General features: G+C 59.3%; 3 protein-coding genes across 11 annotated transcripts; 2 read left to right on the top strand and 1 right to left on the bottom strand.

The window, feature by feature from the left end:
• Positions 1-5,242: 5,242 nt before the first annotated feature.
• SEMA3B (semaphorin 3B) lies at positions 5,243-19,371 on the top strand. Of its 8 annotated transcripts, none has more exons than XR_012012003.1 (21): positions 5,243-5,411; positions 6,474-6,523; positions 6,791-6,976; positions 7,677-7,834; positions 7,975-8,037; positions 8,442-8,561; positions 8,641-8,734; positions 8,888-9,007; positions 9,888-10,033; positions 10,125-10,236; positions 10,353-10,422; positions 10,500-10,644; positions 10,965-11,184; positions 11,432-11,523; positions 11,619-11,660; positions 11,900-12,057; positions 12,162-12,217; positions 12,299-12,438; positions 12,898-13,808; positions 14,420-14,477; positions 17,517-19,371. XR_012012003.1 is itself a non-coding variant. In XM_072786132.1 (18 exons), the coding sequence occupies exons 2-18, from the start codon at positions 6,868-6,870 to the stop codon at positions 13,297-13,299; spliced, it is 2,247 nt and encodes a 748-aa protein (XP_072642233.1). In that variant the 5' UTR covers positions 5,468-6,523; positions 6,791-6,867; the 3' UTR covers positions 13,300-13,836. The 8 variants fall into 8 exon arrangements, 1 of the variants encoding a protein (XP_072642233.1); XR_012012002.1 differs by having other exon boundaries at positions 5,243-5,417; XR_012012004.1 differs by lacking the exon at positions 5,243-5,411 and adding an exon at positions 5,468-5,648.
• On the top strand, positions 14,650-19,371 carry LSMEM2 (leucine rich single-pass membrane protein 2). The gene is made up of 4 exons (XM_072786138.1): positions 14,650-15,103; positions 17,806-17,916; positions 18,001-18,186; positions 18,362-19,371. Exons 1-4 carry the CDS (start codon positions 15,085-15,087, stop codon positions 18,493-18,495), a joined length of 450 nt encoding a protein of 149 aa, XP_072642239.1. The 5' UTR covers positions 14,650-15,084; the 3' UTR covers positions 18,496-19,371.
• On the bottom strand, positions 18,995-25,047 carry IFRD2 (interferon related developmental regulator 2). Of its 2 annotated transcripts, none has more exons than XM_072786134.1 (12): positions 24,789-25,047; positions 21,839-21,958; positions 21,668-21,752; positions 21,438-21,562; positions 21,195-21,352; positions 20,982-21,032; positions 20,713-20,891; positions 20,522-20,627; positions 20,056-20,193; positions 19,842-19,970; positions 19,663-19,758; positions 18,995-19,525 (listed from the first exon to the last, which is right to left on the bottom strand). In XM_072786134.1, the coding sequence occupies exons 1-12, from the start codon at positions 24,820-24,822 to the stop codon at positions 19,445-19,447; spliced, it is 1,302 nt and encodes a 433-aa protein (XP_072642235.1). In that variant the 5' UTR covers positions 24,823-25,047; the 3' UTR covers positions 18,995-19,444. The 2 variants fall into 2 exon arrangements, with proteins under 2 accessions (XP_072642235.1, XP_072642234.1); XM_072786133.1 differs by lacking the exon at positions 24,789-25,047 and adding an exon at positions 24,068-24,337.
• Between the last annotated feature and the right edge of the window lie 51 nt (positions 25,048-25,098).

Raw genomic sequence — 25,098 nt, 5'->3', positions numbered from 1 at the left:
GGGAGAAGCAGGCTCCATGCAGGGAGCCCAATGTGGACTCTATCCCAGGTCTCCAGGATCACAACCTGGGCTGAAGGTGGCGCTAAACCACTGAGCCACCCCGGCTGCCCAGTAAATAAAATCTTTAAAAAAAAGAGAGAGAAGGCTCATCTTTGTGGCCCCACCCATGGGCAGCTGCAGCTATGAGGCCTGGGACCCTCAGACCGGCAGAGCTAGGGAAGGGACCCAGGTTCTTGCTTCCAGACCAAGCTTGTGGGTCCCAGGATGAAGTGAGCTGTTGCCAGCCAGCCAGTGGAGACCTCCATGAGGCTGATCCACCTCTCAGAGGGCCCACCCCGCTCCAAATAGTTGCACAGGCTTCTGATGTGGTGGCAGCCTCAGTATTTTTAACCCATCTGCAGGGTGGGGAAACAGCTGGGAAGAGAAAGACAAGCTCTGAGAGCCCAAGGGCTTAGGAGGGCAGAATCTAGGGAGACCCTCCTCTCCCTCTAGGGAGAGGATCCAGATGGGCAGCTACTCCCCATCTTCAGCCCAGGCCCCCCACAACAGGTGGGTGGGGGCCAAGATGTGAGGGGCAGGATAGGGAGGTGCCCCATGAGTTCTGGGACTTCTGAGGCCACAGGGGCTGCCAAGTCCTGGAATGACACCCACCATGTCCCCGGCAGCCCCATGGTTCCTTCTGAGGTCAGGAAAACCTACTCCCCACCCACTCAGAGCCCCTCAAATCATTACCCCCAAAGACCCCCTCCCAGACCCAGAATTCTAGGCCAGCTGGAGAAGATAAGCACTGACTCCAGCCACCTGATCTGTGGCATGGCCAGCCAGGTCCTAGCTACCCTGGGAGTCAGGACAGGGCAGGGACAGGATCCTAGCTTCCCTTGGTTGACTTCTGGGTTCAGGCTCATTCCCAGACAACTGAGCCCAATCTTTGTGACTATTGCCTTGAAAAGAGGGTTGTCTGGGTGGCTCAGCGGTTGAGTGTCTGCCTTTGGCTCAGGGCATGATCCTGGGGTCCTGGGATTGAGTCCCGCCGCGGGGAGCCTGCTTCTCCCTTAGCCTGTGTCTCTGCCTCTCTCTGTGTGTGTCTCTCATGAATAAATAAAGTCTTTTTTTTTTTTTAAAGAGAGATCCTAGGGGCCCACATTCCCTGCCCTGGGGCTATGCATTCCCCTAAAGCCTCCTGGACACCAGAGAGGGAAAGCCAGCCCCCATCACACACACATCCAAGGAGGGCGCCAAGCCAGCTGGGTTATGCGTGCAGTGAGTGTGTCCATACTTGCCAGCCACTCAGCTCTTCAGTTAATAACATCGATGGGCACCCATGTCCAGGCGGGCAGGGGTCAACACTGTGGATCACCTTCTCTTCCCTGTCTTGGTCTTTCCCCTCGCAGGAAATAAGCCCCAAGGTTTTTATTTAGGAGAAAAATCAGTTTGCTATCCCTTCCCGTTGACTCTGCTTTCCAGCCTCACTGTGAGTGGAGGAAGTCAAGGCCTGAGGAGCTGGTGCAGGGTCAAGGAGGGACTTGGGGTGTTCCCTGTCCCTCAGTCTCCCATCCCCCCTAGGCTCAGCAGGCCCAGGAGGGTGGAAGGGCTTCCTGCAGGCATTCTGTCACCTACCACCCTGTGCTGTCCTCTGCTGGGTCCTGGGGCCCCTAGTCATGGTAGCCACCGAGAGACCTGGAGGCTGAAGAGAGACTTGAACCCCAGGCGCTCTAGGCATCTAGGGCTTCACAGAGGAGGTGACACCCAGAGAGCTGGATACTGAAGGATGAAAAAGGGAGTCTAGCAGGTGGTAAAGGGGAGGGCCTACAGGGCAGAGGGCACAGTCCAGGCAAAGTCCTGGCAGGGAAAGAGCCGCCTCCCAGAAATCTGGTGGCCAGAGCACTGGCAGGGTTGGCTAAGGCTGAGCCTGGGAACCCCCGAGCTCCAGCGAGCTCCCTGAGGTGGGGGCGGGGTACTGCAGAGGGGAGGCATTGGGAGGAGGAGTGGCAGAAAGGCCACAGGGGCACAGTCTGGGGGTAGGTGAAGAGGTCAGGCCGCAGGCCCACTGGGGGAGGAGGTGGGGCCTTGTCAGTTTAACCAGGCAGAAAGGTCTCCCTGAGATAGGGCCTCTGGGAGAAGGGATGCGGGCTTGGGCCCTGCCACGGCTGGGTTGGAGACTTGGAGGAAGAAGACTGGGGAGTCCTCAGGGGTTGGGGAGGGATGGAGGTTCAAGTGTGGGGGGGAAGCCATCATGCTGGGGGCTGTGGCAGGGGTGGGGGAAGAGGAGAGGAGCCAAGACGGAGCAGGGGCCCTAGTGAAGCTGGGCTGGAAGAGGCAGCAGTGAAGGGTCTGCCCCAAGGCCTGGATGCCTAAGATGCCCGGTGTGGAGGTGGCACCAAGAGTGGACACCTATGTTCCCCCACCGAGGCCAGACCTCCCAGGCCTGCTAGCTGCAACCGCAGGGCTGGTGAGGGGAGAGATCTGAGAGGTTCAGTGTCTCCCTAGGGACACACAGCTGGCGAGCAGCAGTCACCATTCCACCCTGCCCCTCCCAGCCTACTAAGGGGGGTGGATCCCTGGGGCAGGTTCTCCCTCACCCCAGCATCCAGAGCACCCCCTAACCTGCACTCCTGCGCAGCTATCCCCAAGCCCATTAAGGGAAGGTAGCATTTATGTTAATATATGTTAATAAGCATGGAGTGCCACCCCAGTCTACTTTGGCTGCATTCCTGGCACCCCCTCCCACACTCCCCTAGGCTGTGGAGGAGGGGAAAGGGAGGCTCCACCCGCCCCCACCGCCCTGCCCTCCCCTGCTGGGCAATGAAGAAAACAGGAGCGAGAGGAGAGCTGTGATGTGGCTGGTGGGGGGGGCTCCCCCATCCCAGAGGGGCTGACCTCAGCCCAGGAGGAATGTGCAGGAGGCGGAGGGCTGGGGCGGGTGGGGGCAGGGCCACAGCCAGAGGCCCAGGGTTCCTGGCGGTCCCTCCCTCGGCCCCTCCACCTCAGCACTGACATGGCCCTCAGAAGGGAAGGGGAACAGGCAAGGAGGGGAAGAGCTGACTTTTCCAAAAGGTGGGCCCAGGATCCCCGGGAGTGTGGATACCAGGCTGGGGGCGGGTAGGGGAAGGGCCCCAACACTTTTCACCAGGAGATCTCCCCAGGGTGGGTAGTAGCTTGTCAGGGAAGTCGGCCTCAGTTAGGCATCCCTGTGCCCATTCCTAGCCCCCAGCCTCCCTGCCCCCATGCCTAAGTCATGGTAGTGAGTCCTGGTAGTGAGTCCGAGTACCCACGTGGCCAGAACTAGGAAAGCTTGTGACGTTGAAGCCACTAGCCTTGATGGCTAAAGCAGGTGTGAATGGGGAGCCAAGACCTGACCCAGCCCAGTCTTGGCACTGGGAGGGTTGACTCTAGCCTTCCTCAGATGGATGTCCTACTCCACCCAGAGTCCAAGCAAGGGGCAGGCCCTGCTGGTAATGAGGGGTCAGGAGGCAGTGGTAGGATTTGGCACGACAATTGAGTTGTTTCCAGAATGAAAATCCAAGGCCTTGGTAGGCTGTGGCACAGTGACCGGCAGCATCAGGTGGTGGATTCCCTGGCAAAAGCTAGAGGCTAGGGACCTGTGGTGGCCTTGGGCAGGGGTGCAGGTAGGAGTAGGAACCCCAGCTGTCTTCCCTAGTTTGCTCCATTGTCAAGAAGCAGGCCAGGGCTTCTTGATTCGAGAATCATCAGAGACTCCCAGAGTCTTGTGTAAGCCACAGCCAATGACGCTGTTCCTGGAGCGCTGCCTCCATGAGGTCCCCACCCAGGGGCTGGCATACACTTGGAGCTGCGGCTGAGGGGCAGAAAGACCTCGTGGGGACAGGGACAACTAGGGCTCCCACCCCAGAAGATCTCCCTTCTGGTCCCAGGGAAGACGACACATCAGGGGCAAGGAAAGCAACACAAAGGGCCCAGGTGGGCAAGAGACAGCCCCAAGATGTTGGGAGGAAAGGTGGTGGGGGGTCCTGGTCCCACTGATCAGTATGGATGCAGGGCTGGGAGGAGATGAAATAGACTGGGGACCCTGAGCCTGAAGAACAAAAAGCAGTGGGGGCAGGTAGGGGGCCCCCCGTGGGGGTGGGCGGGACCTCAAAGGCACTTGCTGATCTTGGCTGCTAGGGTGGAAAATTGTAAACAGCCGAAGAATTTTGTTTGCTTGCATGGGGCCAGGAGAGGCTGCCCAGGTCCAAACCAGAAGTTGGGAGGAGAGAGAGGCTGCATCCCGGAAGTCCAAGAGCTCAGAATGGGGTGCATCCCTCCACCCTCCCTCCTGAAAGCCCCTGGTCCTCCCACTGACCCCCACCCTTCGTCTGCCAGCCAGCCAGCCAGCCAGCCAGGCCAATCCAGGAATACTAAGGCCTGAGACTCAGGCAAGAGGGGCACGGCCCCACGCTGGCTGGGCACAGACACTGCTGCTCCAGGGGAGCTGGCAGCAGATGGGCCATGGAGCTTGAAGCCCACGGCCTCCCTCACTGACCACTGCGGAGCTGCTGACCAGCCTTGGGAGGTTCAGGGGGATGCCTTTTGGAGAGGGGGTTGGGAGGTGAAAGTCCATCCCCAAGCCCTGTCACGTTCACCCGGGTAGACCCCTGGCTAGGGTCGTGCACCTGACTCAGCTTCTGGCCAAGATCCCAGACCCTTCCCAGCTGAGGCCCCGAGGCCCCATCCTGAGTCACCGGGGTCGCACGGGATGCCCCCTTCCCTCCCAGCAGAGCCGCAGGACCACCCATCAGGAGGGGTCTCGGATGGCGTGAAACCCAGGGGCCTCTGGCATCTGCTCACTGCCCGGCCTGGCCCTCCCCGGCCCTCCGCTGCCGCCGCCAGCCAGGTGGCAGAAGCCCTAGTGGCCCAAGTGGTGAGGAAGGGCTGGGGGTGGCCACACGCCAGTGAGGACCTCCTCCGCGAGCCCCGGCCTCCCCGCCCCAGCTCCGCAGCCTGTAGACCCGCTGTTCCTCGCCTCACCGGGCGGGGCTGGGGGGCCCAGGGCTGCCTCTCCTTGGCCTCCACGCCCCACCACCGCCCCACACCGCCCCACTGCCTCCCGGCCCTGGCGCCGAGTGCCCTGAGGCCTGACAGGGGAGGGGTCGCCCCTCCCCTGCGCCCGCTCCCCTCGCCCGGCCTGGCCACCGGCTCCGCTGGCCCCGGCGCCCGCCTGGTCACCCGATCCGCCCCGTAAACTTGACGGCGCGTGGGGCGGCGGCTCGGTGGAGGCGGGGGCGGGGGCTGCGCCTTAAAGGAGCCGTCAGAGGGTGCCCGGCGGTCCCCAGGCTTCTCCCCTTCGGGCCGAGGGGCTGGGGTGGCGGGGCACTGCCGCCGGCCGCTGGGGCGTGCAGGAAGGCAGCAGGGTGCTCTGTGGCGTCGCAGACCTCACGGGCTCAGAAGAGGCAGTGGCAAGTGTCAGTGGGGGGCCGGCGGGAGGTGGGAGTCCCAGCACGGCAGGGGTGGGGAGCTGTGGAACTGGGCGGGGGCCTGGGGGGAGCGATCTGGCCCGTGCCCTGGCAGTTGCGCCGCTTGCCTGACGGCACCCCGGGACCTTGCCCTCCGCCCAGCACCTGCCCAGCCAGCTCTGGGAAGGACGGTGGGGACTGCAGCCAGAGGCTGGCCCCAGGAAGGGCCCTGGCTCAGAGGTGGGGGCTCAAAGATGTGGAAACCTGAGGGCGAAGGCAGGGGAGGGAGAGGCCCGGAGGCGGTAGAGGCGCAGAGAGGGACGCGGCTCACCTGAAGTGCGGGGGAGAGATTGCCCGACACCCCTGGCTCTCCCCGACTTGGTTCCTCTTGGGTCTGAAGTCTGAGCTCACAGAATTTCTGCGTAACCAGCCCTTCCAGGCCCCGGTGGGGAGCGAGAGGTCAACACAAAGCTGGGGCGGCCATCCCGAGGCTCCCCTCCAGCCCTGTCCCGCCCTGGGGCTCCTGCATAGACTCCTTCCGAGCGGTGGCTTTCAGGCGCATCTCAGAGTTGCAGGCAGTGATTGTTGCGGTTGTACTTGCTCACCTGCGTGTCCAGAGAGACACGCATACACTTGTGTGTGCACACACGTTCCCACACACATGTGTATGACGCACGTGTACACATGTATGCAAAGTACACACACCATGTATCTACACATGTAATACAAGACTCATGCCACACACTGTCACAGATCTGCACACATGTCTGCATACACCACACACACACACACACACACAACACAGATACAGATACACAAAGGGACCCTCAGAAACACACTGACAGGTGCCCACACCATTGGCTCCAGCCCCGAAGGTGCCTCTGTTTCTCTGTGGGCCTGTGGGTGCACAGCCACCTCCAGCCTGACCCTCTCCTGTCGCCCTTACTCCCATGACTGGTTTGTTTTGCTCATTGCACTTGGCGCCCTCTGAAATGACTGTACTGATCTGAGTCCTTGTTGGCATTCTGCCCTCTTCTGCATGGGGACCTTGTCTGTGTCCCCCAGTGTCCCAGGCTGGCATGAAGTAAGCGCACAGAGTTCGTGAATTAATGCCTGTGAGTGCCTACGGTGGGGGGGGTTACCCGGGAGGGTGACGTGGTGGGGCGGGCGCCTGCCAGTGTGGGGGTGACCCCAGGGTGTGCCCAGCGTGGGTGTGTCTGTGATTGTGGCCAGGCCGGGCACACTCAGAGGGAGGGGAGAGCTCGGAAGTGGAATGCGACCCCCCAGCCCCTTTCCCCAGGGGCTGTAATCTGATCCCTGGGGACTCCCCCCCCACCCCTAGCCTCCCGCCCTCGTCCTTGCTGCAGCTCCTTGTCTTCCAGATCCTGGGGCAGAGTCCAGGGCGGCTCAAGGCTCCTCCACACGCGCCCGCTGAACCCTGAGCACCCTGAGCCGCAGGATGGGGCGGGCCGGGGCCGCCGCCATGATCCCGGGCCTGGCCCTGCTCTGGGCAGCAGTGCTGGGGGATGCTACCCCCAGCCCCCCACGCCTTCGGCTCTCCTTCCAAGGTAGGTGCACCTGGCAGGCGGGAGGGCTCAGCTCTGGGCGGGCAGGAGAGGGGCCCAGGGTGGGTAGGGGACACTGCATTTGCTGTTGCCAAGTGCCACTGGCTCAGGTTCATCTGGGAGCACGCTCAGGCCATCTCCGGTTAACCCTGTCCTGGCCTCAGCCCCCACACTTTCGGTGCGCACTCTCCTCTTGCTTTCTGGGGAAGACCCCTTCCATTCCCTTGGCAACAGCTCCCACCTGTGTCCCATCTACTACCCACCCCCAGGGAAGCTGACGTGTGGGGGCCACTAGAGCCCCCTTCTAAACCCCCTACACAGGAGGGCGGTCACTGGTCACTAAGCAGTGGCATCATGCTGAGCTCAGGTTGGTGGCGGGGTTGGGGTTCTGGCTTTGCCAACTGGCTCAGCCTCCCCCAGCGCCTGGCCTCCCAGTGTGCCTGCCTGCAGACACTGCTTGCCCAAGCACGCCCCAGGAGTTCAACCCTCTCTCCCCTTGGAGGGGTGCTGCACTGCCCACCCTGGAAGCTTCACGCAGGGGTGGGCCTTTCTTCACCAGTGTGAACTCACACACTTGTAATCTCACATGTGTGTGGGCCAGGTCACATGTACAAGCATGACTTGTGAGAGAGGCAACAGGCAGGGTCTGGGGGGAAGCTTCCAGCATGGCTGGCCAACCCTCAGCGGGGTCCCCATCTTGCAGAGCTCCAGGCGCGGCACGGTCTCCGGATCTTCAGGCTGGAGAGGACCTGCTGTTATGAAGCTCTGCTGGTGGATGAGGAAAGAGGACGCCTGTTTGTGGGTGCTGAGAACCACGTGGCTTCCCTCAGCTTGGACAACATCAGCAAGCAGGCCAAGAAGGTGCCAGGGACCCCACCACCACCCTGCAGCCTCGGGGCTTCCCAGGCTGATGTCCACCCCCCACCCCCCAGCAGACACCCTCTGTGCAGAGACCCTGAAAAGGCTCTGACCCGTGTCCCATTCCCCTGATGTCCTCACAGCTGGCCTGGCCGGCTCCTGTGGAATGGCGAGAGGAGTGCAACTGGGCCGGGAAGGACATTGGTGTGAGTGCCGGCTTCCTGGAGTGGGAGTGGGGAGGCCAGCCCCTCACTTCACAGACAGCAGCGCTAAGACAGAGGCCTGCCTGTTCTGGCTGGGATGGGGGCAGTGGGTCAAGATGGCTGAAGTTTGGAGGTAGTGAGTCAGGGTGGAGACTCATGTGATTCCTCCTGGGGGGCCTCTGAGTCACAGGGGGCAGTATAGGCCTATGTTTTTCTTCATACCCTTCTGGTGAAGGGTGGGCTGTGCTGGTCAGCAAGGTGCACCTCGGTCCCTGCAGCCCATGTGGGTGCCTGTCTGGACTGATGCAGAAGAGAGGAAGGGGTGAGGTGCCCCTGGTGAGCTGGGACCCCTGAAGGCTGCCTCCCTGGGGGAGGCCTCATTGTCCCTTCCCCGGCTCGCCCGCTAGACGGAGTGCATGAACTTCGTGAAGTTGCTGCATACCTACAACCGCACCCACTTGCTGGCTTGTGGCACAGGGGCCTTCCACCCAACCTGTGCCTTTGTGGAGGTGGGCCACCGGCTGGAGGTAAGGCCAGAGCTAGGCACAGAGGGAGGCTGGGAGGTGAAGAAGGGCCAGGAAGTAACAATGGCACCCCGCCTCCCAGGAGCCTGTGCTGAGGCTGGATCTTCGAAGGCTAGAGGACGGCAAGGGCAAGAGTCCTTATGACCCAAGGCATCGGGCTGCCTCCGTGCTGGTGGGTGAGTCCAAAGGCTGGGGGCCCATCAGAAACTCTAGACCCTCCTGAGAGCCCCAGGGATCCCCTCAGGGCCTCACCAACTCTACAGGCACCCCACACACACTTCCCACTAAGAGTCCTCAGATTGGCTAAACAGCCCTCACCCTATATGCAGGAGAAGAACTATACTCAGGGGTGGCTGCAGACCTCATGGGCCGGGACTTCACCATCTTCCGCAGCCTGGGCCAGCGTCCAAGCCTCCGAACAGAACCACACGACTCCCGCTGGCTCAACGGTGAAGGGTGGGAGGGGCTTTTGGGAGGGGGCCCTCATCCCCGACAGGACAGGCTAGGTGCCGAGTCAGGCTCCTAAAGGAAGTGAACAGCGGGTGCAGCCGGGTCCCACCAGGCTTTTACCATGCATCCAGCCCTGTGCTGGGCACTGTGGTTGCAGGGCAGACAAGATGTGCGGCCCATGCCCTCTCTCAGTTCGCAGACCTCAGAACAGATACATGGTCAGGTTGCTTCCAATGGCCACGAGACCAGTGATTGCACAGACAGAAAGGGAAAAGGAGACCAGATAGTGGTGGTGGGAGATCGAGAAAGGAAGCCACTCCGCAGAGAGAGGGGTGAGCTAATTCCCAAAGCACGGCAGGATTGAGGGAATAGCATTCTGGGCAAAGAGGACAGCTCGCACAAAGAATCCGGGGCAGGAACAAGCCAAGGAACAGACTCGGGAGAGGAGAAAGGGTAAGGGGTCTGCACTGTCAGGGGCCGGAGTCCTTTGTTATAAGAGAGAGGAGACCGAGCAGAGTGTTCACAGCAGGAATGGAGGCATGTGCTTCCTGCCCAAGAGGAAGATTCACGGGAGAAAGTAAAACTGACCCGCAGTCTCCCCTCCTTTCTCTGCCCACCGGCCTGGGGACCTGTCCGGGTGAGGTGGGAGGCTGTCTCGGTCTCTGCTGCCCTCTTGTGGCTGCTGCTTGACTCACAGGCCCTGATCCTCCAGATTCTGTGGGATGCCAGCACCATCCCAGTGAACTTGGTCCTGGGGGCTGGCTGGTCAGGTACTGCCCCACAGGCTTCTGGGGGCACCACAGGAAGGAGAGGGAGTGTGTATGGGTCTCATGAATGGCAGGGCCGGGACCCTGCTGACCCCACACCTCCTGCTGCTAGAGCCCAAGTTTGTCAAGGTCTTTTGGATCCCAGAGAGCGAGAATCCCGATGATGACAAGATCTACTTCTTCTTCCGGGAGTCGGCAGTGGAGGCTGCACCGGCACTGGGACGCCTGTCTGTGTCCCGTGTTGGCCAGATCTGCCGGGTGAGGAGTCCCTGGGCCACATCTGGTGACCATGCCCCTGTCCTCTTGCCTGTCTGGGCCTCCCCCTCACACCCTCTGATTGACCCTGCAGAATGACGTGGGCGGCCAGCGCAGCCTGGTCAACAAGTGGACCACGTTCCTGAAGGCACGTCTGGTGTGCTCAGTGCCAGGTGCCGAGGGTGACACGCACTTCGACCAGCTCCGTGAGTGCCAGGACTGGAGGATGGAGTTGGGGAGAGGGTGTGCCAGGGCCCAGACTCAGGAGCCAGGCTTCCCAGAGGGCTGTGTGCCCTCCCCCAACGAGGCCCCTTCCCCACAGAGGATGTGTTCCTGCTGTCCTTGAGGGACCGCTGGAGCCCGCTGCTCTACACTGTCTTCACCACGTCCAGGTGAGGGGCGGGAGGTAGGGGCAGGGCAGGTCCAGGCTCTCCTGGGCCTCTCACTGTGCTTCCGTCTTCCCTTCCAGCACCATCTTCCAAGGCTCTGCAGTGTGTGTGTACAGCATGAACGATGTGCGCCGTGCATTCCTGGGGCCCTTTGCACACAAGGAAGGGCCCATGCACCAGTGGGTGTCCTATCAGGGCCGAGTCCCCTACCCCCGGCCAGGCATGGTGCGTAGCCCCGGGATTCACACCACAACCCACTTAAAGTCTCAGGAGTGGAGAACTTGGCCTGGGGTTTTCTTGGTGAATGTGGTTTCTTCCTTTTGTTCTGGGCAGATAAACATCACCTTCATCAGATAGGGCTTCCAAGAGAAAGGCCGCATTTCCCCCTAAGACTCCCAAGGGCAAGGCTGGGTCTGCTCTCTTCGGATTCCCAGGGCAAGGCTCTGTCCGTTAGCACCCCCCCACACTCCCAGTTCCTGCAGGTCTCTTGTGGGCTTCCCAGGCCCTCATACCCACATCCCTGTCACGCCTCCCCCATCTCCCAGTGCCCTAGCAAGACCTTTGGCACCTTCAGTTCTACCAAGGACTTTCCTGATGACGTCATTCAGTTTGCCCGGAACCACCCGCTCATGTACAATTCGGTCCTGCCCATGGGTGGGCGCCCTCTCTTCCTACAAGTGGGTGCTGGGTACACCTTCACCCAGATCACTGCAGACCGTGTAGCAGCTGCTGATGGGCACTACGACGTCCTCTTCATTGGCACAGGTCAGTGTCCCCCCATGACCACTCATAAAACCCAGTCTGGACTCTGGCCTGTCAGTGGAAGCTGCCCCTGTCCAGTCTCATCTCCACATCTTTGCCTGGGTTATGCCCCCATCCCCTTCTGGATGCTGCCCTTATTGTTCCAACCCACATTCTTCACCCACCCAACCACATGCTCAGGGTAAAGGCCTCAGGAGTGAGGGGACCCCCAGCAGGAGCTATCAGGGAACAGTCCTTCTCAACCTTGCAGATGTTGGCACAGTGCTGAAGGTGATCTCAGTGCCCAAGGGCAGCCGGCCTAACGCGGAGGGGCTGCTCTTGGAGGAGATGCACGTGTTTGAGGTGAGGCTTAGCCCCCTCCGCCCCGCCCCTCAGCTGCCTGGAGTAACTGCACCCCACTGATGCCTGATCCCAGCACTCCTCCTCCTCCTTCTCAGGATTCGGCTGCTATCACCAGCATGCAAATCTCTTCCAAGAGAGTAAGTGACCAGAAGGCTTGGGGGTGAAAGGGCCCAGTGCGTTCCCCGGGTGCCCCCCAACCCCCACGTCTCCCTTGGTAGCTCGAAGCCCTGGGTTGGAGTTTAGGTTCCGCCTTCGTAGACTGTGTGACCTGAGACCTCAGTGTTCCAATCTGTCAAGTGGGGTGAGGGATCTCTGACCAATGGGAGGTGGGCACAGGGCTGCCTTCGGTCAGCCCGGAGCCCCTCGTGCCCCCTAGCACCAGCTGTACGTAGCCTCGCGGAGCGCGGTGGCCCAGATCCCCTTGCACCGCTGTGCTGCCCACGGCCGCGCCTGCGCCGAATGCTGCCTGGCGCGTGACCCTTACTGCGCCTGGGACGGGGCCGCGTGCACGCGCTTCCAGCCCAGCGCTAAAAGGTGGGCAGGGTTGGGGGCGGGCCACCCAGAGTACTGTGCCCCTGGCTGCGCCTGGCCGAGTGAAGAAGGGCTCACGGAGGTTCCATGTGGCCCCCTCCCCGCAGGCGGTTCCGGCGGCAAGACGTGAAGAATGGTGACCCCAGTACGCTGTGCTCAGGCGGTGAGTGCCCGGCTGCCCCACTTCTCCGCCCTTGAGGACGCCCCACCCTGCCCGAACCTGACAATCCCTTGCGCTCCGCAGACTCGTCCCATCCCACACTGCTGGAGCGGAGGGTGTTCGGTGTGGAGGGCGGCAGCGCCTTCCTGGAGTGTGAGCCCCGCTCGCTGCAGGCACGCGTGGAATGGACCTTCCAGCGCGCGGGGGAGGCGGCCCGCACCACGGTGAGCCGCTGCCCCTCCGCTCCGAGCAGGCCCTTGGCCCGCCCCCGACATCCAGGAGAGGCCCCGCCCCAGCCTAGACCAGGGGCGCCCCGCCCCGCCCTAGCCTAGCCCCAGCGCTGGACCAGGTCGGCCCCGCCCAACCAGCCCGCTTCTGTCATTTGGTCCCTGACCTGCACGCCACACCCTGGGGAGGCCTCAGCGCGCCTAACTAGACTCCTGACACCCCCTCCCCCATCCGAGAGGAGCCCTGCCCCGCCCCCATGTCCAGGTGAGCCCTCCCCGTACGGGGATCCACTTTTGGATCCACTTTTAGAACACCGGTCCCAGGGCACCCAGCCTTCAAATGCGCACCTGCGGCCGCCCCTTTCCTTGCCCCTCCGCCTCTCCTGGTCCAGCCTGGAGCCCGGTTTCCCTGTTCCCGACCCTGACGCCCACGCCTCCCGCTGGCCCGGCCTGCAGGTGGCTGCGGAGGAGCGCGCGGAGCGCCTGCCCCGGGGACTGCTGCTGCGCGGGCTGCGGCGCGGGGACTCAGGCGTGTACCTGTGCGCAGCTGTTGAGCAGGGCTTTTCGCAGCCTCTGCGTCGCTTGGCGCTACACGTGCTGAGTGCTGCGCAGGCCGAAAGGCTGGCCCGGACCGAGGAGGCTGCGCCCGTCGCCCCTCCGGGCCCCAAGCTCTGGTACCGGGACTTCCTGCAGCTGGTGGAGCCGGGCGGCGGCGGCGCTGGCTCCCTGCGAATGTGCCGTCAGCAGCCGGAGTCGCGCCCACCCGCTCCCGAGTCGAGGAGGAAGGGCCGAAACCGCCGAAGGAACGCCCCGGAGCCGCGCGCCGACCGGGGGCCGCGCAGCGCCGCTCACTGGTGACTCGGTCGTCCACGCCGGGTACAGGGAAGGAGGCCACAGGCTGGAGGGGGAGGCCAGACCCTGGGGGACGCACCGCTGGGGGGCCCGGCGCACTGGCCCCTGGACGATGGATGATGGAGACCCCGACCGACAGGCCCTAGCCGAGGGGCTGCCTCGCCGGCTTATTTATTAACAGAGGATAACCCTTGAATGTAGCCCCGGGAGGGGCGGCCCAGGCCTGGCACAGGGTCCTGTTGGTGTGAGGAGACAGAGAAACAGGGCTTCCGAGCAACGACCTGGGTGGAGGAGGTGCCTGGAGTGCCCACCCTGGGGGAAGGACCGCCTCCCTGGGCAATGAGCAGAAAGCTGTGAACAGGCTGAGCGGGTGGGGGGGGGGGGGCAGGCCAACTGTACTAATGCAATAAACACATTATCAGCCGAAGCTGGAATGGCCCCAGTGGACAACCACTGTGTGGCCTTGGGCAACTTCCTACTGGTCTCAAGAGCTCCTTTCTGCTAAGGATCCTGTGGTGAGGATTAAAAATGGTTTCCATGTGACTGAGTGGATTCTGTGGGGCCTTTTGGGGTCCTACTGACATACACAGTATATTCTGAATAATATGATTTCTTGGCAGAGTGCTATGAAGAAAATGAAATTTGGTGATATGTAAAATAATGTGACAAAGCATTGCTGAGGGGTTGACATTTGAGCTAAATGACAAGGAGCCAGCCCTGGGAGTAACGGGGGGGGGGGGGGGGGGCGGGGGGAGTGTGTGTGTGGGGAGCATTCTAGGAAGGAATAGCCAGTGCAAAGGCCCTGGGATGGAAACAAGGTTGCTATGTGTGAGGAACATCAAGGAGGCCAGTGATATAATGAAGTGATGGGTTTGGGATGTATTAGGAGGTAGAGCCCATTATTGTCTTGCTTTGTCCCAATTGGGAAGGAGGGCCTTGGGGTGCAGTAGCAGAGGGTGGGCCCTAAGCTCGGCCACTTACTCCTTTCAAGGGTAAAGTACCATGTCTCCTCGAATGACACTGTGTGACTTGTATACCCTTGTTAGGAGAGGAAGGATCTAACCTGCATTATATTAAGTGCTTCTGACATGTGGCTATATTTCCATCTTCATGTATCCTGTGCCAGGGAGGAACCATTGTCATTCCTGTTTTATGGATGAGAAAATGGAGGTCAGAGACATAAGGTTGTAAGCTTATTAATATAATAGAAATACTAATCTTCAATCTAACTTTGCCTACTGACCAACATGAGTACCTACATGTATATGTGTGTCTGCCCTCTTTGGGGGTCTCAGAGCCCTCATGGCCCTGGGCTCGTTATTCATCACCCCAATCCCTGGGGTCAGCAAATCACACAGTGCTTGATGACCCAGCTTTGAGTAGGGGTCTTTAGGGGTGGAGAGGCGCAGGGCTTCCTTACAGATCTTGGCTGCCATGCAGGGCATCGCTGGAGGTAAACATGAGGTAGCTTGTCTGGATAAAGACACCAAGGCCTGTGCATATGTAGGGGAGGCAGGATTCCCCAGGAAAGACCCTGGACACGTGCATTAGATGGGCTCTTGTTTGGGCTCCATCACCAGCTAGCTAGGCTGGCCCATATGGGTCACTCTACCCCTCCCATGGTTGAGAGCTGCCCCCTCTAAATATAGCCCAGTGGGCTGAGCTCAGGCCTATTTTAGGCCCAGGCTGGGAGGTGGCTAGCCTTCCGCAGGCTCTGAGGAGCCACTGCTGCCTCCATCCTGTCCTGCTCCTGGGTGCTATTATCAGCCCCTCAACTGCCCACCGCCCACCATGCCTGAGGAGACAGAAGGTAGGAAAGGATTATGGGGGAGGGCAAAGCTGCAGGCCTATGACCCTGGGAACCACGAAGAACCACGGAGCAACCCTGCCCCATCCCACTGACCTTACTTCCTTGACTAGTCCCCAGTCACCATGTCCCAGCTTGAGTAAAGGGACTTGCCCCGTGTGCATGGAGAAACAGCTTACGTCTAGATCCCCACCTAGCCTCAGGCCCTGGTTGTCTCCTCTGCTAAGGACAGGGAAGGTTTGGCTGGCGGAGTGGGGTGGGGGGCTTCCCAGTTTGGGGGTAGTTAACTACAGGCTATGCTCAAGTGGGCGTGCGCAGGGCAGACGCCTAGCTAGTTCAGCTCTTCATTCAGGGAGGAAGCTGGGATCCAGGGCGGGCAGTGGTTCCAGGAAGCATTTGGGCATGTGGCCCAGAGACTGCGAATGGATAGATCTCTGGCCTCCTCCAACTTGGGTCTAAATGGACCCAACCATTAGCTACTTGGAATCCCTCAGCTTCGCCAGACTGACAGCTAATTAAGACTTTGGTGCCACTAGCCTAACTGCTCCACTGCATGCAAGGAGTACAGAGGTTCAGAAGGGCCAGAACAGGGACAGCCAGATTCTCCACTGCTCCAGGTCGGTCCAGCTGGTCAACTCCTTTATTACATTTTCAACATTTCAACTGAATGGGAGGGGCCCAGCACCCAGGAGTGATGGGGAATGTTTGCTTCCTTTTGGGGTTCTAACAGCATTTACAAAAACAACAACAACAAAAAAACATTTACCATGTTTTTCCTGGGAATGAACAGAATCTGAGTTCAATTTAGAGAGTATAGGGTAAGCAGAACCAAGTACAGAGAAGAATTTAATATGACCCCCAGCCCACCACCCAAACATGATTGGCAGCATCCCTCGGTTTGCTTTGGAGCACGTCAAGGGCCAGTTTCAAGCAAATCACAAAGGCCAAGTTACTGTTCTGAAAGTGATAGACTCAGAGTCCAATCACCCTTGCCCCTTTCAGGAGGCGTTATCTCAATGCTCCCTACTTTATTACCTAGCATCCAGCTGGGTATCTGGAGGTTCAAGAGGCCAAGATTGAAAAAAAAGAAAAAGTTAAAAGAAAATATAATTTTTAGGGATGCTTGGGTGGCTCAGCGGTTGGGCGTCTGCCTTTGGCTCCTGGGGTCCCAGGATGGAATCCCACATTGGGCTCCCTGCATGGAGCCTGCTTCTCCCTCTGCCTGTCTATGTCTCTCATGAATAAATAAAATCTTTAAAAAAAGAATAAAATATTAAAAATATATAATTTTTAGATATCACAAAATACTTTTTAAAAGATTCTATTTATTCATGAGACACACACACACACACACACACACAGAGACACAGGCAGAGGGAGAAGGAGGCTCCATGCAGGGAGCCCGATGAGGGACTCGATCCCAGGTCTCCAGGACCACGCCCTGGACTGAAGGCAGCGCTAAACTGCTGAGCCACGGGGCTGCCCTCACAAAATACTTTTGATGGGTCTAAAAATAAGTAAAATCACAAGAAAGTAGAGACCCCAGAGATTAAGTGGGCAGAAACTGGGAATGGAAGAGGGCACTCCAAGGAAAGAAACCCAATCGAATAGGTCAAGAAAGGTCTTTCTCATCCCCAGTTTGGCAAACTTGTACACATGTAATTGTTTTTTGTTTTTTTTTTTTAATGATGAAAAGGCCTAATGGTGGCGATGTACACATTTGGGGGCTGTGGACAGTCATTCTGAAGGACAGTCTGATGATGGCTTAAGAGAAAGTCCAGGGCAGCCTGGGTGGCTCAGCGGTTTAGCACCACCTACAGCCCAGGGCATGGTCCGGGAGACCCGGGATGGAGTCTGCCTGTGTCTCTGCCTCTCTCTCATGAATAGATAAAAAAAAGAAAAAAAAAAAAAAAAGAGAGAAAGTCCCTACTCTTTAAACCAGTAATTTTGCTTCTAGGGAGTCTGTCCTTATTAAGGATTAGGAAATTGGGAAAACCTTCATACTCAGTGATGCATGTCCTCTCCTAGGGGTTATTAACTTTTGAAGGGAACTATAAACAACCTAAATGCCCAGGCAGCCTCAAAGGGAGGCCTCAGAAGCATGTGGAACAGCTTGATAACAAAGGCAGGTGTCCTATTATGATGTTGAATGAAAACAGCAGGGTTCACAGAAGTACAGCCAAATCGCAAATCACAGCTGAGTCCTTAAAGCAGAGCAAAGGCCACAAGGGACAAGCACCACCTAGTGAGGATAAGACTGCTTCTGCCCTGGGGGTGTGAAGGTGCTGGCACTGGGTCTGGCCTGATGGCTAACTCACAGGGTCCAGGGTCTGCAGGGGAAACTGACAGGAAGAGGCAGGGATGAATTTCACGCACTGTGGGTTTGGTCTTCCACGACTGATAAACTCTTCTCTAGGAACGAACGAGCAGGCAGAGGAAAGCCTGAAAGTCCTTCCGGTGCTTGGAAAAACCAAAGTGACCAAGTCAAATGCACCTCTTGCTACTGTGGGTGTTAACAAGTCTGTGGGATCCTGAGGTCATCCTGGCTCCAAATCAAGGATCATCCCCCGAGATGGTTTTAGGGCCTTAGGAGCCAGTGACTTTTCGTCCTTTGCCATCTTCTCTGAGCCCCTGCTGCTGCTGGAAGCCACCTACAAGGGAGGGGGGTGACCTGCTGGCTGCTCAGCTCTGCATTGTCCCAGCAGACACCATGGCACTGACGCAGAGTCCGAGGAGCAAGGCACCACCGGCCCCCAACCACATAGAGGAGGTGCGCCTGCACCAGGTGGAATCCATCAGCGACCTACACAGCGGAGGTGAGGGGGGTCAGGACAGTGGGACTGACATGCTGGGAGGGGGCAGAAGGCAAGTACCACCCCTACCCTCCTGACGCCCCATAGGTTCGCTGCACCCCTATCTGGCCGAGCAGGTGCAGCCGTGGGACGAGCTACTGGGCATCTTGCCACCATCGCTGTGTGCCCAGGCTGGCTGCAGTCCTGTGCAAGGCCGGGGAGGCTTCCTGTTGCTGCTGGCATTGCTGGTGCTCACCTGCCTGGCGCTCGCCATCCTGGCTGTCTATCTGAGCGGTAAGGCGGATGGTGCAAGGGGCAAGTGGGAACAGAGGGCCAGGATCTGGGACCGGAGGGCCCTTCTGCACACCTGGAGGGAGCAGCTACAGAGGCTGAGGCAGTGAAGGGGGGGGGCAGGGAGGTGTAGGGTGGCACGTGGTCTCATCACCTCCATTCTCGCCCGCCCACCCAGTGCTGCAGAGTGAATCTCTCCGCATGCTGGCACACACACTTCGCACTCAGGAGGAGACGATACTCAAACTCCGGCTCGCCAGCCTCAGCCAGCTGCGGAGGCTCAACTCCACTGAGGCCCAAGCACCCAGCTGAGATACCACTTGGACCTGGGGGTTGGGAGGGTGTGTGTGTGGGGAGGAATAAAGTGGCCACTGGCAGGTTTCTCCTGACCCACTGCTCCACACTACTTCCTTGGTGAGGTTTTTGTACATGAGTCTAACCTGACCCCACAGCTACCTGCCTCTCCTGTCTTCGGGCTAGGCCTAGCCAAGTTTTCTGGGGCCAAGGACCTGCTTTGGGTGGCCCAAGGTCAGAGGAAACGACACCAGCCTCCTGGCTCCTTCTGTGGCCTGTCAGCAGCCTCTGGCTTCCCCCAGATAGCAGGTTCAGAGTCTAGAAATAGCTGCCCCCCCCTGCTCAATTGCTCAAACCCTGCCATGCCTCCCAGCAGGGGTCGGGCCTCAGCACTCAAGCAGGCAGAGCTGAGTATGGGAAAGAGGGCCACCTGAGGAGACGGTCTGGGAGGGCACAGCTGAGATGGAGACAGGGGTGGTGGATGAGAGGGCAGGCAGAAACACCCAGAGCTAAGGGCTGCAGAAGGCTGAGCAATCAGTTTAATCATCTCTAATAATCTTTACAAATCAGCATATAGATCCATTCCATGTAGCCTCACCTCCCCACCTGTTTTGGCGCCATCTGTCCAGATGCCATTCCCTTCAAGAAAGTGGGTCATCCCATGGGAGCAGGGCCTGAGAAAGGACAGAAAGGGACAGCCCTCCTGCTGTCTGCCCCACGGCTCTGGGACAAGCACACATTTGGTCTGGCCTGAGACAGAGCAGGAAAAGGCCACAGCGTCGTGTGCAGGGGCAAGGGGCCAGGATCCCGAGTGCCCTGGCCTCCAGCTACCCATCCCCATGTCTGTTTTTGGTTTTGTCATTAAAAAAATAAAGCGACAATTCCTGGCAGGGACCAGTTGTTGCAGTGTCTTCTGTTAAAAACACAGGCACAGGTGTGGACCGTCTCCTCTTCAGTGGGCCCCACCTCAGAGGATGTCTGCCCGCTTGTCCCGCACACGGCTGCGCGCCTTGGTTCGGGCTTTGAAGGCAGCCGCGTTGTATAAGTGCTGGAGTGGGGACAGAGAGTGAGGACCTGGTGAGCCAGGCAAGGGGAGGCCCAGGGCTTCTCCTCTAGCCCCTGCACAGCTCTAGGCCTTTTGGCCACAGGAGCGGAGGGAAGAGTAAGGGGCCCAAGGGCGCAAACCTTCTCAAAACGTGAGATCTTGCAGGCCTTCAGGGCAGTGGCATCCAGCACCAGCACAGGGCCCAGGCCAAAGATGTCACGGAGTAGCTCATTGTTCTGAGGATGAAATGGGCAGTGAGCTGAGACTGGTCCCAAATAGCCAAGCCGGGTACCCCCCCACCCCCCGCCTGCCTTCCCACCTGGAGGTGGTGGTGCAAGCCTGATCCCAGCACGTCCTTGAAGGCGGCGTAGATGCGGCGCCGAGCCCAGCTGTCTACATAGAGCACCTCGAGACCAAAGCGTACCGACTCTTCCTCACACTCACCACCCTGCAGTGTGGAGGGACCCACAGGACAGGGCTTGGCAGCTGTGCCCAGGGAGCACTCTCACCAGGACACAGGCTCTCACACGTACCTCAACGAAGTGCAGCACGGCGCGGAAGGTAGAGCGTTGTCGCCGGCGGTCGGCCTTGGCACGGTATTTGTTGCTGTCGGTGGCCAGGGTCCGCAGGGTGCCACAGAGGGCCTCCATGTCCTCATAAATAAAATCCTCCTGCAGTGGGAGCAACAGAGGGTGTGTGAGCAGAGGCCCAGGCTCTGCAGGCTCTCAACATGGGTTTGCCCAAATCCTTTCTTACACAGAAATGGTTACCTCTTCCACCTGGCCCCCAGGAATCCCTTCTTGGCCCCTGCCTGAGCCAGATATCTCTGCTCAGAGCCCCTACCATGGCACCCGGCCTCTGAGCCTGTATTAGGGCTACCTCCCCTCCGTAAGGATCTGAGGCTGCCCTATCTTCTGTGGTGTCCCCTGCGTCCAGCCTAGGTTGGACAGGTGGTGTCGGAAGGCCCCCTCCCTTCCCTTCCCCCCGACCCCCTCACACCTCAAGGTCCCGGGCAAGCTCAAAGAGCAGTGCGATGGTCTCGCCGGCAGCGATTCGCAGGTTCACGCTTTCGCTGGACAAGAGCTGGGGCAGCCGGGGCAGCTGCCTGGGGAAGGGGCAGGCTGAGCTATGTCTGGGTTAGGGGCCTCTTCACCTTTCCCCTCCCACTCGCAGAGAGCAGTCGCTCTTACCTGTCCAGGATGTGGCTGATGTGGGTGCTGGGGCAGACGGTGAGGAGCAATGCCCAGGCTTGCAGGGCAGCACAGAGCAGGCCGTGCAGGCTGGTGGGGACCACAGGGGCTGTGGAGCCACCCGTACCACACGACCGGCTGAAAACACCTTCCAAGCAGTTGAGGCAAGACACCAGGTCCTAAGGACACAGGGAGCCAGTGGGAATGGCTCAGGGGCAGAGCTGGGGCCTAGGTGCTCTCTTACCTGTGCCCAAAGGCCACTTACTTACCTGGACATCGGCAGCAGCCACATAGCACCCCAAGCCAAGAGCAGAAGCGCACTGTTGGAAGGGGGGCAAAGCCATGCCATGGTCAGAGAGTGAGCCTGGGTTCCCGGCCACAGGGCTTACCCTTAAAGTAAGGGAGCCTCAAGGCAGGTGGAATCCACCTCTCTGCTTGGGGATTAGGGGAGCGAAGGGTGTCACAGGGCAGGAAACACTCACATGGAGCCGGGCGGCAGGGCTAGCTGTGCCATCACTGAGCACAGAGACCAGGAGGGGCTGCAGGCTGTGAAAGAGCTCCTCGCCCTTGGGACCCGGGCCCAGCTGCACACAGAGCAGGCCTAGCACGGCAGCGGCCAGTGCCTGTTCCTCGCCCTTCCCTGCAGGAATGCTTTCCAGTGAGCCCAGGCAGCAAGAGTCAGGACCCAGCCAGTTCCAGTCTCCCATGAGCCCCCAGGGCCCAACCTTTCTTGAGGCACTTTTCCAAGGCATCGGCCAGCGTGAGGCGGCGCTCCAGCAAGAAGTCGGGGAGTAAGCGGGATGCCAGGGCCAGGCGAAGGCTCTCAAGAGCACCCTGCCGGGTCTTGGCACTGGGGGATGAAAAAAGGGGATGCTGTGGGCCAGCCCTACCGGGTCACACTTGGCACAAGCTGAGCAGGGACAAGGGTGAAGGGCTGGCTGGCAGTCAGGGGTACCTCTTGTCTGTGAGGCAGTCCACATACTCCTTCAACTTCTCCTCAAGGTCCTCCTGCTGGCCCTGCTCATCCACGGCATCCCCCCCTGCAAGGCCAGCTGGTCAGCCCTGCGTCTTGCCATACCCCAGGGAATCCCCACAAAGTCCCTGCCAAACTCCCGCCCACTCTCACCGAGGCTGTCCTCTGCTGTGGTGCTAAGAAGGCTGGGGCATTCACTGGTGGTGCTACGGGCCTCACTGACAGCCTCATCCTCACTGGAACCTGAGTCCGCTTGGGTACTGCTCCGGGCACCTGGGGAAGGTTGAACACACTGTGGTAACACTTGGCTTGCCTCCGTTGATGAGCGATGGCAGGGGGTGCCTCACCCAACTTCATGACCCCACAAGAATAGAATCTTGCCCCTCTCAGAGATGAGAAAACAGAGACTGAGGTGGGAGGCAGAGGGGCTGAGGCAGGGGCCATTGAACCAGGAAGGAGGAGAAAGGGAATGAGGTCCATCAGCTGGAGAACATCAGGCACTAGGCCCAGCCTATGAAAACCTGGCAGGCTTAGTGAGTAGAGCCTCCCCTCCCTGAGCCTACAGCCGGATTTAAGGAGACTGAGCCTGGTAGAGGAAGAAGGTGCTGCATAGGCCCCACCTAGGCCTGTGGCTGAGCCTGGAGTGGGGGCCTATCTAGGCAAATCCCAGGGGAGCTCAGCCATTAGCCCAGATTATGCCTAAAACTGGCCAGGGCAAAGGTCAGAAGCTTAATTATATAATCTGTATGTATAGAACCATATAGACAGATACAGGATTCAAATTCCAGCTCCGCATTTTAAAAGGTGTGTAACCAAGTTAAGTGCCTAGCCTTTACTCCCTCAATTTCTTCACCTACACAACAGAGATGCTAAAGGACCTCTTTTGGCATAACAATCGAAGACAATAACTAAATAAACAACTAGTTATGGCTCTTCTGTGGGCCGACAGCATCAATCTGCCTTGGGGCAGAGGCCAGCTCCTAGTGGATTGGAGGGGGGGGGCTTCAAACATACTCTCTTCTTTTTTTTTTTTTAAGATTTTTTTTTTAATTTATTGAGAGAGAGAGAGAGAGAGAGAGAAGCAGAGGGAGAAGTAGGCTTCATGCAGGGAGCCCGACGCTGGACTCATCCCGGGTCTCCAGGATCACACCCCAGGCTGCGCTAAACCGCTGCGCCACCGGTGCTGCCCAAGCATACTCTCTTCTGAGCTCCCTCTGACCATCCCAGGCCTTTAGCCCTGGGTGAATGGACACACCCTGGGTGAATGCTGACCCTGAGAAATGCAGAAAGTGGAGTGGCCCCTGACCACATGAGTCCCTGAAAATAGGTAAACACGGGAGAATGTCAGGGTCAGCAAAGCTGGTATACTCCTCCGTGTGGGTGCTGCCCAGGGCCAGGGGCTGACTTTGGCAAGGGCAGCTGCTGCAGCAGAGCCCCAGATGGGTTCTGGTCACTAGGCTGGTCCCACTTCTCAGGAACTACATACTCCACGTGCCTGCTGGACAAAGTCCAGCATGCATACAGGCCTCTGTTCATCTCTTACTACCTTAACCAGCCAAAGCAGCCCCAGCCTCTCATTTGCTCCCTCCAGATGCCAGGCCTTTGCACAACTTTTTCCCTCTGCATAGTGCACTCTTCACCTTCTCAGGATTCACCCAGAAGCTCCTCGAGGATTCCTTGGTTCCTATCTGGGGCTGACACCATTTAGTGAACTTGTCTTCCAGCACCAGTCCTTCTGGAATGTCCCTACCCTCTTAAGACATCCATCCCCACACTCACGTCCCATTAGGGTTGTGGCCAAGTCTGAACTCTGCCTAGAAGGTACAATATTCCTGCACAGTAAACATATGTGTTTACTGCACCAAGACACACTCCTGTTCAAAACTGATAAGTCTCAGGACTGCCTCAGGCTGCAGGGCACTCCCCAGCCCTCTCGTGCCAGGCCCACCAAACCCCGAATCCTGAAACTTCCCTATCGCTGCCCCCCACCCACCTCGGTACCCCCAGACAGGCTAGGCCTCCCACCAATTTCCTAGTCCAGTCCAGGAAAGAACCAGGGAGTGGCGAGGGGGCAGGCTTCCTGCTCCGTCGGGCGGTTTGTCCACCACAGGAGGCAACCTGGATGGAGCGGCAATGGGGATACTGTGGCGAGGAGGCGCCCACCGCTTTAGGGCCAGTAACGCGAGCTCCTGAGCAAGCAGCACGCTCAGGTTGGACACCCACGTGGCCGCTGCCTCCTGGGGCACGTGTCGGCCGCGGGGGAACTGGGGACGCAGCGCCAGGTTGGTCGGGGCAGGAGTCTTCGCCCAAGACCCTCGGGGACACCGACGGGTAAGCCACGCAGGATCCCCACTCGTGGCTCATTAGCTGCTCTCCACTTACCCGCTCCGCGGCGCTGGCCGCCCTTGCGGGGCGCGCTACCCTTACGAGCGCGGGGCATGCCGGGAATCAGGAGCGCGGGCGCGCGGAGGGCGCGGGGTCAGGGACCCGGCGGGCGAGGGCTCCAGATCGGCCAGACGCGGGCCGGTGGGCTAAGCTGAGACTTGGGCAGACGACGGGAGCCACACGCCACATGCGACACCATCTTCGCGAGGCGCCCCGCCCTGCCAAAAGGGTCGGAGCGCCCCGCCCTGCCAAACGGGTGGCCGGGAAGGCGAGTTCTTGGCCATTGGGTTCAGACCCACAGCCACGCGGCTGAAACTACTAGTCCCAGGAGGCTGCGCGCGCAGATGACTGCCGGCCCGCCGGGCGCAGAGCACTCCGGGAATTGTAGTTTACTCCTGAGACCCAAAAGCCCACGACGCTCTAGCTGAACTATGCACCCACAATACCCTGCGTACACCCACTCCCTCCTCCCGCGCCAATGTACGTCCAGGCACGGTCGTTAACTCTGAAGCAGCCGCCTTGGAGCCGCCTACCACGGCAGGCAGGCTATTTCTCGGTACTTGAGGCTGGACATTCACGACAGGAAGAACGTGGAGCTTGGTAGAACTGTGTGAACAGTCAAACCTTAGGCAGTGGAAGAAAAAGTGACTTTATGATGAAGCAGAGGACAGAAAACAGCTTAGCACTTACAGACCTGAGCCAAAATCTTGGAGCCCACCTGTCCCTGGACGGGTCTCCTGTGACCTCTCCATGGACCCAGTGAGGAGTTGGAACAGAACTCTCGGCTGGCAACCCTAACCATCTGGAACGCTGACTCTCCCTGGGGCTGTTTCCTTATCAGAAGGGTTCAAGTGATCTCAGACGACTTTTGGTTTTAAAATGGTATAACCAAAAAATAGTAATATAAAATGGTGTAAACATCTTTTTCTGGCCCCTTCCACTTCCCAGGGATCCCATGGGAAGCTGGGAAGGTGTATGGGAAGACTGACCATAAACTGAATAGGACAATAGTGGGACAGAGTCCTCCC

This window comes from Canis lupus, chromosome 19 (assembly GCF_048164855.1).
Source record: "Canis lupus baileyi chromosome 19, mCanLup2.hap1, whole genome shotgun sequence".
NCBI lineage: Eukaryota > Metazoa > Chordata > Mammalia > Carnivora > Canidae > Canis > Canis lupus.
Note: the sequence above shows the minus strand (reverse complement) of the source record. Positions and strands in the feature narration are given on the sequence as shown.

Bases quoted from the DNA above. Each gene is read 5' to 3' on its own strand.
- IFRD2 (XM_072786133.1), bottom strand. From the start codon at position 24,125: ATGCCCCGCGCTCGTAAGGGTAGCGCGCCCCGCAAGGGCGGCCAGCGC. The intron at 21,959-24,067 runs GTAAGTGGAGAG...AACCTTCCCCAG, and splicing joins CGGCCAGCGCCGCGGAGCGG to GTGCCCGGAGCAGTACCCAA. The intron at 21,753-21,838 runs GTGAGAGTGGGC...CTGGCCTTGCAG, and splicing joins CACAGCAGAGGACAGCCTCG to GGGGGGATGCCGTGGATGAG.
- SEMA3B (XM_072786132.1), top strand. From the start codon at position 6,868: ATGGGGCGGGCCGGGGCCGCCGCCATGATCCCGGGCCTGGCCCTGCTC. The intron at 6,977-7,676 runs GTAGGTGCACCT...CCCATCTTGCAG, and splicing joins CCTTCGGCTCTCCTTCCAAG to AGCTCCAGGCGCGGCACGGT. The intron at 7,835-7,974 runs GTGCCAGGGACC...ATGTCCTCACAG, and splicing joins TCAGCAAGCAGGCCAAGAAG to CTGGCCTGGCCGGCTCCTGT.
- LSMEM2 (XM_072786138.1), top strand. The intron at 17,917-18,000 runs GTGAGGGGGGTC...GACGCCCCATAG, and splicing joins CAGCGACCTACACAGCGGAG to GTTCGCTGCACCCCTATCTG. The intron at 18,187-18,361 runs GTAAGGCGGATG...CCGCCCACCCAG, and splicing joins CCTGGCTGTCTATCTGAGCG to TGCTGCAGAGTGAATCTCTC.